The sequence below is a fragment of the Alligator mississippiensis genome, chromosome 1, assembly GCF_030867095.1.
Source record: "Alligator mississippiensis isolate rAllMis1 chromosome 1, rAllMis1, whole genome shotgun sequence".
Lineage (NCBI taxonomy): Eukaryota > Metazoa > Chordata > Crocodylia > Alligatoridae > Alligator > Alligator mississippiensis.
This window is the reverse complement of record NC_081824.1, coordinates 134143461-134156705: the sequence shown is the minus strand read 5'-3', so window position 1 is coordinate 134156705 and position 13245 is coordinate 134143461. Positions and strand designations below refer to the sequence as shown.

Genomic DNA, 13245 nt, shown 5'->3' with positions numbered 1-13245 from the left:
ATATATATTTTATACCGTAAATTGGTGGAAAGCTTTGAGAAATTAGACTGCCAAATAGAGGTGGCAGGGAAAACTTCTTACCAGAAATCAGCAACAGCCACAATGGAATAAATATGGGTAATTTCCAATTATCTGATTTTCAGAGGTACTGTGCAACCAAAGATTTCAAAATTCTCATTCAAAAGGTGTGTAAAACATAAGGCTATATTGAAGTTAACTTAAAAGCACACTGTTGCTAGTTATGCAAAGGAAATCTTTTAAAGCCAATGAGCTTCAAGAGTCAGTAGCAGCTCCACTGAGGTTAACTTCAAGTAAAAAAACAGTAACTAGAATAGTAAGTCAGACCCAAGGTAATTAGAATCAAGGTTTTTCCAAATAACTCTAATCCTGATGCCATTCATACCCCTGTTTTTTACCTATTTAATTCCTACTTTACATATCTACATCCTGCCATCTGGCCTTCTTGCGTTGCCCAAGAACACCTTTACCTCATTTATTCAACATAAGTGGGCTGCAAATGTCAAATTATGACAGTCATCAAAACATAAATATGGTCCATGTAGATTACGATTTATTAAAAAACATGAAAAACTTACATAGGAATGACATCTAACAAGCACCCAACTGGATGGACAGAAGGTAAGGCTCTAAGATTAGACCTTTTGTTTTGTTCAGCTTTAAAATGGAGTTAACAAGCCTTCATGGTCTGCTGTGATTTAGACAAAAGCCTATAAGGACACACCTGCCACACTACCTGTGGCATTTAAATGTCAGGGGTATGGTGAGGACAAGAAGACAGGTTAGATGGAGAAAAGGAATTTAAAAATTGCCAAAACTTTATACAAATCACGTACACAACTAATGAAGTATCAAGCAACAATTCTTTTACTTTTATTTCCTTTATCACATTTTTTTCTTGTTAGATTTAACTTCTTTCTCTCTGTGGGAGACAAGAAGTAGCATCTTACATGTTTGTAACCAGCACACTTTTGGGCACTACAAACAATAGCACACAAAAATGAGCACTAAATGAACACTTTTACAGTTCTGAAGACAAGCACTTAAAAGGAGATGCCAGAAGTCTGATTGTTTGCGCAGCTTTAACTTGGCCTCATTGGGTGTATGAATTAAAGCATAGTATTTAATTACATGATCAAATACTTTTTTTTCCACAGGAGCCCTGCCTCATCCAGTGCACAGGATGACCAGTGCTCAGTTAATAAGCAGCTCTGCAATATTTTGTTTTCTCCTTTTTCGTTTGATGTATGGCTCCATGCTTTATTTCCTGCAGACTATTTAAATGGTGCTCTAAAGACAGACTTATTAATTTCCACTTTTTTTTTGTAGTGGTCATCACCAGAGCATCTCAGGGCTTAACAAACTTTAATCATCCTCATGACACCCTTTTTGATGAAGGGTTATTATCCCAGTTGCACAAATAAGTATTTGAGCATACAAAAGGATTAAAGTAAAAAGTTTCAACTCTTCTTGGACACCCAATCTAAGATATTTAGAAGCTGTTTTTTTAGAGTTTGCATCAAAGAGGAGTTCCCATTGACTTCAGTCTCTGCTGTGGGTGCTCAACTCTTCTGCAAATTAAGCCCTATAGTCTCAAACAGAAGCACCCAAAAACTGAAGCGCGTGCAATGACTTATCTGTATAAAAAGGGGTGCACCCCATAGGGTTTGTGCTTGGGCAGCTACAGGCTTCAGAGGGTGTCTAGGTCTCAGGGGATGGAATCAGAGAGGCTGGAGGATCCTGACAGCTGCAGGCAGAAAAAGGAGCCAGAAGATGGAGACAATGGCACCTAAGGAGTTAGGATTTCCCATGGCCCTGCAAGTGCTGCCAACTCTCATGCTGAATGATAATATAAAACCATTACTGGCAATGGGAGGGGCAGATGACAGTCTGGGGGACACCTTCTTCAAGACACCCAGCCTCTGCCCCTTCTTTCTCTGTTCCTTCCCTTCTCTGTACAGCTGGAGCCTGTAGCTACCAGGACCCTTGAGCCCCCTGCACTTATTCCAGTGCCCCCTGCCTCCATTTTGCCCTGTAGTCAGTGCCTGGGGCTTGTGTCCCCTTGTCCACCACTGGTTATGCTGCTCTATACAAAGTTTGGTTTAAGTGATTTACATGACATGGCATAAGAAAGAGTGACAGAGAAGGGGAAAGCAATCCAGCATTCAGCTGTCTTAACCTCCTTTTTTTTTATATAACCAACACCTTCCTTTACTGATTCATCTGATTCACCCCCAAAACAGGCAGCCTGTGTACTGAATATAACTGATACTGAATGTAACTGAGCGTGGTGGCCTTGTCTTACTACCCATTTCTACACATGAGTGTCTTTGCAATTATAGGTTATCAATTTTTTTTTTGTTCGAAGAAAAGCAGAATTAGGTACTATAAGCCAGTATTGAGATGCACTGGCAGAGTTAGAAGGAAAGGTGTGTGTATTGCATTAATGCTTAAATTGCTATGTTCACTCATATAAAAGAAGAATAAAAAGGACATGTTTTAAAAGCTACAAAGAAACTCTAAAGAAACTAGACAGGACCATATTTAAATTTACACTGGAGTACAGTGGCTTCCGTAAGATTAACCACTTAACTTAATACAAAGAGTTTAAGATCTTTATATATAGAAACCTTGTTCAAAGCTTGTGTCTTGCTGAATCTCCTTGCTTTTCCCTGACAGGTTTATTTCTATTGGATTTGCCGAGATCCATCTGCCTTTGAGTGGTTTGCTGATCTCCTGTTCTTGTTGGAAACACAAATGGCTGAGAAAAGAAAAACCCATTTTCTAAGTTATCACATATTTCTTACTGGCTGGGACGAAAGACAGGTAATAGTAATATAACTGTGTGTTTGAGTTAATATACCTTACTTTTCCAGTATGGCAGTATATTGAATCAAACAACTGAATGAATGATGAATGACTCAAAAAGACAAAGAATTGTATAGGTAGAAGCACTAAGGTGATACTTTCTATTGCAGTTTTAGGCAGATGAAAGGTGGAAATTGACATAGTGGATAAAACTAGTTTTCCATCTAGTCCAGTATCCAATATCTTGTAGGTTATCTTGCTGGTTGCTTTAGAGGGAGGTGAGGAAAACCTTTCAGGAAACTGCTATGGGCCATTATCTACATTTAAAATTCATTGTGGCCCTTCATTAAAGTAGTACTTGGTCTAAAGAATGAGGTTTGACCTCACTTCCCAAGCTGTTCATGGTTTTAAAACCTTACTGTTATACCTTTGTTATTCACGTATGCAATACTCTTTCTGAATCTTGTTAAGCTCTTAGCTGCAGCAGTAGCTTGTAGCAATAAGTTCCACAGGCTAATTCACATGTGAAATGTCATTGATTCTGTTTGAATTTGCTCCCCTCCACCCCCCTGCCCCACAGTTTCATTTAAAAATCCCCACTCAGAGATACATATTTCCTAAAATGAGGAGTCTCCCTTAGCTTCTTTATTTGAATCCAAATCCAAATGAGACATCCTGCTGTGTGTTTTACTAACTGGTCATTTGGGTCATGTTGGATACAAATCCGCGTGGAGTGCATTCTGTGGCAGCTCTGCAGGAAAATCCCTCTTGTTTTTTATTTTTTTGCTGTTTCTATTTAATGGAAGGACTCTATTGCAGGAGAAGAAAAGAGAAGAATAACCACCAACCTGATAACACATCTGAACCCACATTGGGAGCAAAATTACTCTCAATGGGAGCAGTTCAGTCCAGGGCTGCTTCTGCCCTGCTGTGTCCCCTTTAGCAGCCAGGGGGAGCTCTAGGGTGCCTGGTGTCCATGTGCATATACAAGCACATGTCACCCCCTGCCTGACTGCCCCTCCTCCTGCTCCCCTCAGCCCCTCGCAGGCAGCAACTCTGCCAGCCTGGACAGTGTTTTTTTGCAAAAGTGCAAAACCTTCATGTTTCTACAATAAAATTTGAAATCCATGTTTTTCTTGGGTAAAGGGAGAAATCCACATTTTCCACGAAAACCCAGATCCCTGGATATCAGAAATACTCAGATGACAGTCAGCTTTATATCTCCCTGACAAAACAAAACCAGAACTTAATTTTAGATTAAATTTCAGGTGGAAATTCATACAGAACAGTAGGACAATGAGACAAGCTGCCTAGGGAAGTTTGGAAGTCTCCTTCACTGGAAGCTTTAAAGAAGAGGCTGGATAGGTGTCTGTCTGGAATGGTTTAGGAACAGCAAATCCTATATTTATGCAGGGAATCTAACTAGATGGTCCTCCGTATCCCTTCCAAAGGTCGAAATCTATGATTGTCTCCAGGCTACCTTACCATCTGCTCAGGTCAGAATTTGAAAGAAGAACAGTTGGATAAAGTTAAGCCCAGGCAAGACAGGTTATTATTTTCTTAATAAAAAGAAATAAGCCTTTTGGAGAATTTGCTTCCTCCAAACCATCACCCCCATTTCATATTGTTATATTCATAAATTTGAGGCCATTGCAAATTCCTCACTCTTACTGGATGACCAAACAGAAATGTTGGCAAAAAAGCTCCCTGTTAGCTGCAGCTGGCCAAGAAACTATGCTGCAGCCAATAAAACCCATACTTAGCAATGCATTTGAGACCTCTGGACTGCATTACTGCACTTAGGAATGAAACCAAACAGTCTGAACAGTTCCATTAAATGAAATATGCAGCAAATCATCTGCTCAGCACCATAGCATGCCATGAACAAATCATCTAAATCTATATCGGTTCCCCATTGAACAAAGAACCCCATTCAGATTCTTACTTATGATACTCAATGTCCCTTATGGTCCTGGCACAAAGAATGAATCTTTCCTTACAATCATAACCTCCTATGGGAGTTATGTTCCACTGAAACAATTATGCTGTCAAGCAGTAAGTGAAGACTCATGTGCCCTAGAAATGAAATTTTCCTGGAGAATGGGTCCAAACCATGGAATACAATCTTGCAAGAGGTAATAATAACCATGAGACATGCCATGCTCAGATGCAAAATGCATTTCTTGACGTAGCTTTCCTTCAATAATTTCTGGACAGCAGTAATAATGATAGTAGTCTATAATATAAAATAACCACATTACTCCTACCCATACAGGAAAGAAAATGGGGAGAGGCTGTGGTTTTGTTTTTAAATACTTGTGAGGTACTCAGCTATAATGGTAATGGGTGTAATGTAGAATGTGCATCAATCTGCACAGTTAGGGTGTATCTGTGTCACATTTCTACATGGTAGTGGAGAGATACATAATCTAGCTCTAAGCGAGTTAACCTGGGTATAGGAATAGTCCTCTGGGTACAATAACATGGTCCTCTGCCTGGGCTAATATGCCCTCCTGGAAACCAGCAGAGTAACACTGATCATAGCTTTTCTCTTGCACAGCTTGCATATAATCTTCTTTATTAATCCATGAACAACAGAAACTTCCAAGTACAAATAAAATGGGTACACTACTCAGACAGTCCATCACCTGCATATATAAAATATTTATTTTGAAATTACTACTACATATCTAATTTTGTTTAACTTTCCCAAGTTATTTCCTTTCAACATTAAAATGATTAACTCTCCCCTGCCCTACCTTCCAATTCACTATCTGTCATGAATGAAATCCATAGGAAACTTTTACCCAGGACCCCACGTCCTGGTGTTAGAAGTAACTATGGCACTTTATCCCAGTCTTCAAGTATTTAGACACTTAATTACAGTAAAAGCTGTGTTATCCGGCACTTTACCATCTGGAATGCTCTATTAACCGGCATCTGTCCCACTATGGCACTTGCAGTTTCGCCACTGCGAGTCAAGTCCCACTTCTTGCTCACGGACCACAGCCGGGGCAAAACAGCCTGCACAGGGCCCCCGCTCCCTGTCCCCCGGTACACTGACACCAGGGAGTGAACGTCCTGGCGCCCTGGACATGGCGGGAGGGGTGGGGGCCCGAACAGGCAAAGATGCCTCCAACCCATCAGGCTGGAGATAAATATAACTCTCAGACATTTGATTAACCGGCACCCCCCATTCCCCATGGATGCCCGGTAACAGAGCTTTTACTGTACTATTAGTTTCAATGGGAGATAGGCATCTAAAGGATATGGACCCAGCCATTTCAGGATCTCATCCTAAGTCACTTTAGAAAATGGAAGTTTTTCTAAGGTATGTATACACTCTTAAAAATGTAGCTCGCAGTCTGTTTTAGGTGCTGGAGTGCTGCTGCCTGATAATTATAATAATTTTACCCCCACTAGTATTTCCATCCTTCATTCAGAGACAGTATTATTGCTTTACCGCTTACTCAGAGTATACATTGTTGATTCTAAAATGATTATCTTGCTGGAAAATTTATTTTAGGCTACTCATATAGCCCTACATTATGATGAAAAGATGGATGTAATTACTGGTCTGAGACAGAAGACCTTCTATGGAAGGCCAAACTGGGACACTGAGTTCAGGCAAATAGCAGAAAATCATCCTAGGTAAGACAGGTTAGCTTTTAACTTTATTATGTAACTCATTCTCAGCATAAGCAGTGGGAGGGGGAGGGCAAACCTTTTTAAATGAACCTTTTAAAATAATTTAGTTTTTTGCTGTGTAGAAAGACGATTTATGCTTAATGAAGCTTTTAATGAAGAAATCTCGGAAAGAGAATGCCAATAAAATCTAATTTTTGGACAAGAAAATCTAATATTTAGAAGTATTTCAATATCCTGGCCTTTGTCCAGATATAATTGAAACACACAATCCAATTACTGTTCTGCACAAAGGACAAAGTAACATTAATTTCCCTTGAAGATGGTTATTAAAGAGATAAACTGTGATTTTTTTTTCTTATGATGTCAAGGATATGTTTGTTCCCCTAACATATTTGGCTACTGTTGCAAAACTATGCTGTTCTGTTATTAGTTCATCTCTGCTGGCAAAGACAGTTCATTTGAACTTGGTGGATTTGCTAGTGGTCTGAAAAAGCTCCTTTGTTCCTGGAAGCCTTTGAAGCAAGAATTTAAAATATTTTTGTATTCATCACTAGAAAATTGTGGAATCTTTGTATTCTTTATTATTTCCAAAGGTTTTTACCTGTTAATGCAAAATAAAGGCTTTGCACTTGGGAGAAAGAGTTAATAAAAAGAGGAGGAAGAAAACAGTTTTTAAAGGATAAAAAAATAAAACCTGGAAGGGAAAGAGATCAAAGAGAAAAGAGTAAGCTACAGAAGCACCATAAAATTGCAAAAATAACAGTAATGGGGAAACCTTGTGATAGAGGTCAAAATAAGCATAAATCAGGAAATAAAAAGGAAGATTAAAAATAGGCAAAAGAGTGAGGCTAGAAAGTATGAGCTTTAATTTTTTTAATTAAAGCTACTACAAAATTCTATCTTTAAAAAGCAGATTTGCAGTCAAAACTATTAATTAGCAATTTTCACACTACAGCCCTGAATCTTCAAGAAAAGATATTATCTGTTCTAATTTCCAAAGACAGAACAAAAGATGATGCAGAGAAGCGTTTCTGATCTCTGTCCTAGGTGTTTTAGTACTCTAAAATCCTAGGGTGGAAGTTGTGAGAGCTCCCATTTGCTTATGAACCTAGATTCCAATGTTTAAAGTCAATTTCAAACCTTTCAGAAGAAAAACATGAACAAGAGAAGCATTTTCTATGCAGTAAGGGGCACATTTCTATGCAGTAAGGGAATCCTACCTGCTCTATATTATCACACATGGTTCAAGGCAAAGAAACTACTGTTATTGGCAGTGGGGGAGAGAGAGTCAGATTTCATGAACTAACCAGAGTCTATCACCCTGGTAGAGTACTGAGTCTAGGCCCATACGTTTTCTTTCCCTTAAAGGTGCACAGAATCTTTTGGCAGGGGGTATGAGTAGTGGCATATCTATAACACCAGGAATTTACCACATTGGCTAACGTCTGTTGCATAGTGCAATGCAAAAAACTGCCCATCTGGAAACTAAGGGCCTAATCCTATTTCACCTTTTTTGTCTTGCTACTTACACATTCAAATACAGCCACGTAAAAGGCATTTTTGCACTTAAGTAGATTTTAGGAGGTTTTTCCCACCTCCACTTGCACTTCTGAGCACACTCAGAAATCTCCAGTGTGGTTGTACGTTGTGCGTGGTAATCGTAGTCTGCGTGACAATGTCAGTCCTTGAATGTATGAAAAAAGTATGACCAACATCTGTTTGATGCTGGAAGACATGGAATTTGGCTTTCTCAACTTTTACCCCAATGGCCTAGTAGTTAGGGTACTTGCCCAGAGTGGAAGAGGGAAGTTTGAGCCTACCTATCCCACTCCAGTCTGAACAAACGTGATCTGATCATTGCATCACAAACCTGGCATTGCCCACAACATTCTTCTCACAAAGGTTGTGTGCTGTGCAGCCAGGAGGGGAATATGTGAGGACAAGAGGGCAGCAGGGCTGAGGGAGCATAGCTTAGTGAAATGAGCATGGCCCTAGAATGAAGGGGGTCCTGGGTTCTGTCCTCTTCTTGTCTTGCAATGTTTGTTTGGGTTTTCTGTAATAGTCATTAGATAAAATGGATCAACAGCAGCAGGACACCGTTGTGGGCAGGATCAGCCTCCAGAACCCACATTTTGTCTTTGCAGATTCAGTTTCCTGGTGGTACAAACTCTAAAAATGTAACAGCAACAGGAGCACAGCTAATAAGGGCACATGTTTAAAAATGGCCATCTCCAGTGTCTTACTTTGCAGAAGGAACCGGTTTTCAGTCATTTGTGATATTTTTACTGAAAAAATTGTTTGCAAACTTGTTTCTATAAAGACTACATATATGTAAAATTTCAAAATTCAGCCATTTAAAAATTATGTCTGTGAAAAGGTGTATATTTTTTTATTTGCCTAGAACTAAAAATAGTTGCTGGGACTTCATGCTTTAAAAAAAATCCTCCAGCTGGAGACAAAGCATGGAAAATGTAAATTCAAAGGGTGGTTTTCCATTTTTTAAAGGTATGAGATGTGAAAACAAAGAATTATCATTGAAAGTATTTTACAAGCTCAGCTATAGATACATAATAAACATGAAACACATATGTCCAAATAAGATATAATAAAAACTAAAGAATTAGAAATGTAGTTTTAAGATAATACTTTAGTGAAATTAACATGGGGAAACACATGCAAATTGTAATTTTCAAAAAGCTCTACTGTAAGATGTAAACACAGCTGAGGATTGCCAAAAGATGTATTTTATCTCTTTGTTCTGATGTCTCTTCTTGTTGCAGCAATAGTATCGGTGTATTCTTCTGTGGACCCAAAACTCTCTCCAAGAGCCTTCAAAAAATGTGCAACTCATACTCATCTGTTGATCCAAGGGGTGTTCATTTTCACTACAATAATGAAAGTTTCTAGACTGTTTTTTAAATTCTATAACTGATATTAGTATACAATGTGCTTTGCTTTTCTTTTTCATATTCCCCTTCATGCTGATTTCAGGCCAGATCTTTAACTGGTATAATTTAAACTATTTGCTCTGACTTCAAGGAAACTATGATAATTAGCATCAGCTAAAGATTTGGAGCTTTATGCTTAGTCTTTCTTTTAGGGACTCTCTATGGCTAAGTACAGACAGTCAAAAAGCCCAAGGTTGAATTGATTCAATCTTCAATCGTTAGTCTGAACTGCATAGATTAAATCAATAAGCAAGTGAACAGACATTCGCTTTTAATTCTGGAAATGCAGCCACATGCCAGAAGCCGGGGGGTGCTAGAGCATGCCTCCCTGCTCGGCTAGAGCAGACAGCTTGGGACTAGGTTAGCCCACCCACCCTGCAAGGGAGGAGGGGATTTATAGGGGAGGTGCAAAGTATCCTGGGATGCTGGGGGACTGTGGGTTAAATTCAATGTGGAGGGGATCTGGGAAAAAAGTTAAATAAACTGATTTAAACTAAAACAGTTAAGTCTGATACTACATCCATCCAGGTTGATCTTTAACTAGTTTCAGCCATTTTGAAAGCAGTTAATGTGTACTGAACTTCTGTTGTGTTACAGACTGGAACCAGTTTTCAATTACTTATACCAGTTTATGTGTCATTTCTGTCCCTAGCACATTTTATCATGCCTTATTGCCAGTGTATAAAATCATAGAATCATAGAACCGGAAGGGACCTGTACAGTCATCAAGTCTGGACCCCTGCCATGGGCAGGAAGTATTGAGCTCAGATGAGCTTCGCAAGGTACCTGCCCAGCCTCCTCTTGAACACCTCCAAGGAGGGCGACTGCACCACCTCTGCTAGGAGCATGTTCCAGATGCTGGTGACCCTTACAGAAAAGTTTTTCCTTATATCCAAGCTGAATTTACCCTCTGTTAGTTTATGCCCATTGGTCCTTATCCTCCCTTGTGGTGCCCTCCTGAATAGTTGCTCTCTTAGTTCTTGATGCTCCCCCTTGAGGTACTTGTAGGCAGCTATCCAGTCACCTCTCAGCCTTCTCTTCCATAGGCTGAACAGGCCCAGTTCCCAGAGTCTCTCCTCATAGGGCCTACCCTTCATGCCCTTAATCAAACAGGTGGCCCTTTGTACCTTCTCGAGCATATCCATGTCTTTGTGAAGTGCAGTGCCCAGAACTGGGCACAATACTACAGCTGAGGCCTCACCTACACTGAATAGAGCGGGAGGAGTACGTCCCTGGATCTATTGACCACACAGTGGATGATGGATGCCAGAGTTTTATTGGCCCTTTTGACAGCTTCGTCCCACAGTTGGGTCCTATTCATCTTTCAGTCAATTGTGACCCCCAGGTCTTGTTCACATCTTGTGCCAGCCAGCGGACCACCACCCATTATATAGCTGTGCTGAGGGTTCTTCCCACCCAGGTGAAGGATCTTGCACTTCTACCTGTTAAACCTCATCTGATTTCACTCCACCCATAGATCCAGTCTGACAAGGTACTCCTAGATTTTTGCCCTATTCTCTGGTGTGCCTGCATTTCCTCACAGCTTGGTATCATCTGCGAACTTAATCATTGCACTATCTACCCCTTCATCTAAATCATTAATGAATATAATTGACTAGCACAGGTCCAAAGACTGATTCCTGAGGGACCCCACTGGAGATTCCATATTTTTGTGGAATAACTTTGTAACATATAGCTTGTTTTATCATTCCATTAACTGGTTGAATGTGTAGCTGGGTCACAACTTAAAGTGTGATTAGCTGGTGTAATCATACTTAAGTGTAATATCCAGAGGGACCTTAGAGGTTGTTGCATGTGATTCTCCACTGTCCTGATCTGCTGTGGGACATAATTATTTATACCACAGCAAAGTGAATATAAAACACTTCTAAACCAAAAAGGTAGCACAGCTGATTAGAACAGGACTTTAGAATAGTATCTTCTGGTTGTGCTTGAACAGGCTAAATTGGAAGTTATGAATATTTTCTTAAGACCTGGTGGTTCATGTTCAGTTAGTCAAAAACCTTTCCTTCCAGGTGTTCTAATTTCCTTTCATTGCTTGGTGAAAGCTGGTATAATATTCTCAAGGCTAATATATTAAATATACTTCAGAACGTTTTATTCTCAGTGAATGGATCTCTTGAAGCAGAGCTACATGACAGTGTGGGAGGAAATACAGCCACAGAGGTGGTGTCAGGTATTTTTTAAAAGTCACAATGCCTCTTTGGTGCTAGATAATGGAGGGAACTACTGCAGCCTGGGTTTTAAAGGGCACAGCAATTCATCCTCCAATTCAGCCAGTGTTTTTGTCACCAACTACTGAGGGACAGGGAAGAATGTATTTGTCTTCCACTTTGGTGCTGTTACAGTCAAGCCAAGGCTAATGGAGTTGGAAGTATATGCCTACCACAGGTACAACACAAATATTGCTCTTTAGTACAAGTGCTTTTAATACATATACATTTTTAACAAGCTGTAGTTCATCTTTGTATTTCTTGATTTAAATGTGTCATATAACTGGACCCAGCTTTTCCCATAGACTACAGGCCAAATCCTTTGGATCAGCTGTTTAACTTTTGGCAGATAGCCCTCAAAATTAAGGGTGTATGTAAAGCTGAAAGCCATAATTTTGGCTTTGCTAGCCCCATGCTAGCAGGCATCAGGCCAGTGCCAGGGCACAACTTACCGCAGTTTTAGAGCTGATGCTGGCTGACAAAAGTTTCAAGGGGCAGCAGTCACTGAGCACTGGAGCATAGACCATAGTGTACCTGTGGCAGTGACTCCTAGCATAATAAGATGAGTTATCTAAGTCCACCTATCCTCCCTGGTGATTCCTTCATTGTTGGGGAGAATGCCCTAATTGAAGAATTCAGCCAACCTTAGAGCATCCTTACCTGGCACCAGCATGTTGTCCCTTTTCGTTCTTTCTTTCTTTCTATATCCACTGCTTCCCTTCCTTTCATGTAGCACCATCCTCCTTGCATTTTCATTATTAGTGGTGCAACACCCTTTTTCTTTCCAGCTTCTCCTTGCTAGAACAGTCCTCTTTTTCAATGCTTCAACTCCACCCATTTTCAAATCCCATCTGAATGCATCCTTTTTTGTTCCTTTCTTGGACTACTTCATTTTTCTCACGCTCCCTCAGGTATTATTTGTATTTAGTTTTTGTGGCTGTAACAATTTGTCAAGCATTTGGGGGACAGACTATCTTTATCATTCAGGAGGAGTTTTTTTTAAGTCTGAAATTAAAAACCCCACAGCATTTACAAAAGCTAGTAGGAGGAAGCAAAACAAGGGAGGGAGCTGGTCATATTAAAGCAAAGCAAAACAAAAGTAGCAACCCCCACCTCTCAGACAAAAGCAAAATTGTACTGGATGTGTCCTGAGGTGCAAAACACAGTTCAGACAGACCATATAATACATTTAGCCAACTATACAATACAACTATGAAGTAGAAAACACCCTGTGTGTATCAACTGTTGAATAAGATTAATTACAACATTATATATGTACACACCCATGGGAAAAGTCACTAGGGCGGGACAAAACAATACAGAAAAAACAAACATCTAAGGATTTTATAAATATTCTGTTTGGGGACAGAGTTTGTATGAACTAAGCCTGCTTTTCAAGATACAGTTGTATTATTATTGAGTTTAAGATGATGCATCTTTGTTTTAAAATTACTCAAGTTTTTTTAAATGTCTGCCTATGTGAAATGATTAATGTGATGCATACAATGTAGTAGTAGACTGAGTGGAGAATTAGAGTCTCTGCCAGTTCACCTAGAGGCATTTATCTTTTATTTTTTTCCCTGGTGACT

At 39.7% G+C, this 13245-nt stretch overlaps 1 protein-coding gene across 1 annotated transcript in view; it reads left to right on the top strand.

Annotated features, from left to right (window-relative positions):
• The window catches only part of NOX3 (NADPH oxidase 3), an 80956-nt gene extending 68851 nt beyond the window's left edge, over window positions 1-12105 (top strand). Inside the window, exons 11-13 of the mRNA XM_059724171.1 lie at window positions 2698-2844; window positions 6353-6477; window positions 9255-12105. Of these exons, the coding sequence (XP_059580154.1) occupies window positions 2698-2844; window positions 6353-6477; window positions 9255-9381 (399 nt within the window). The 3' untranslated portion in view covers window positions 9382-12105. The remainder of the gene's footprint in view (window positions 1-2697; window positions 2845-6352; window positions 6478-9254) is intronic.
• Window positions 12106-13245: the final 1140 nt, after the last annotated feature.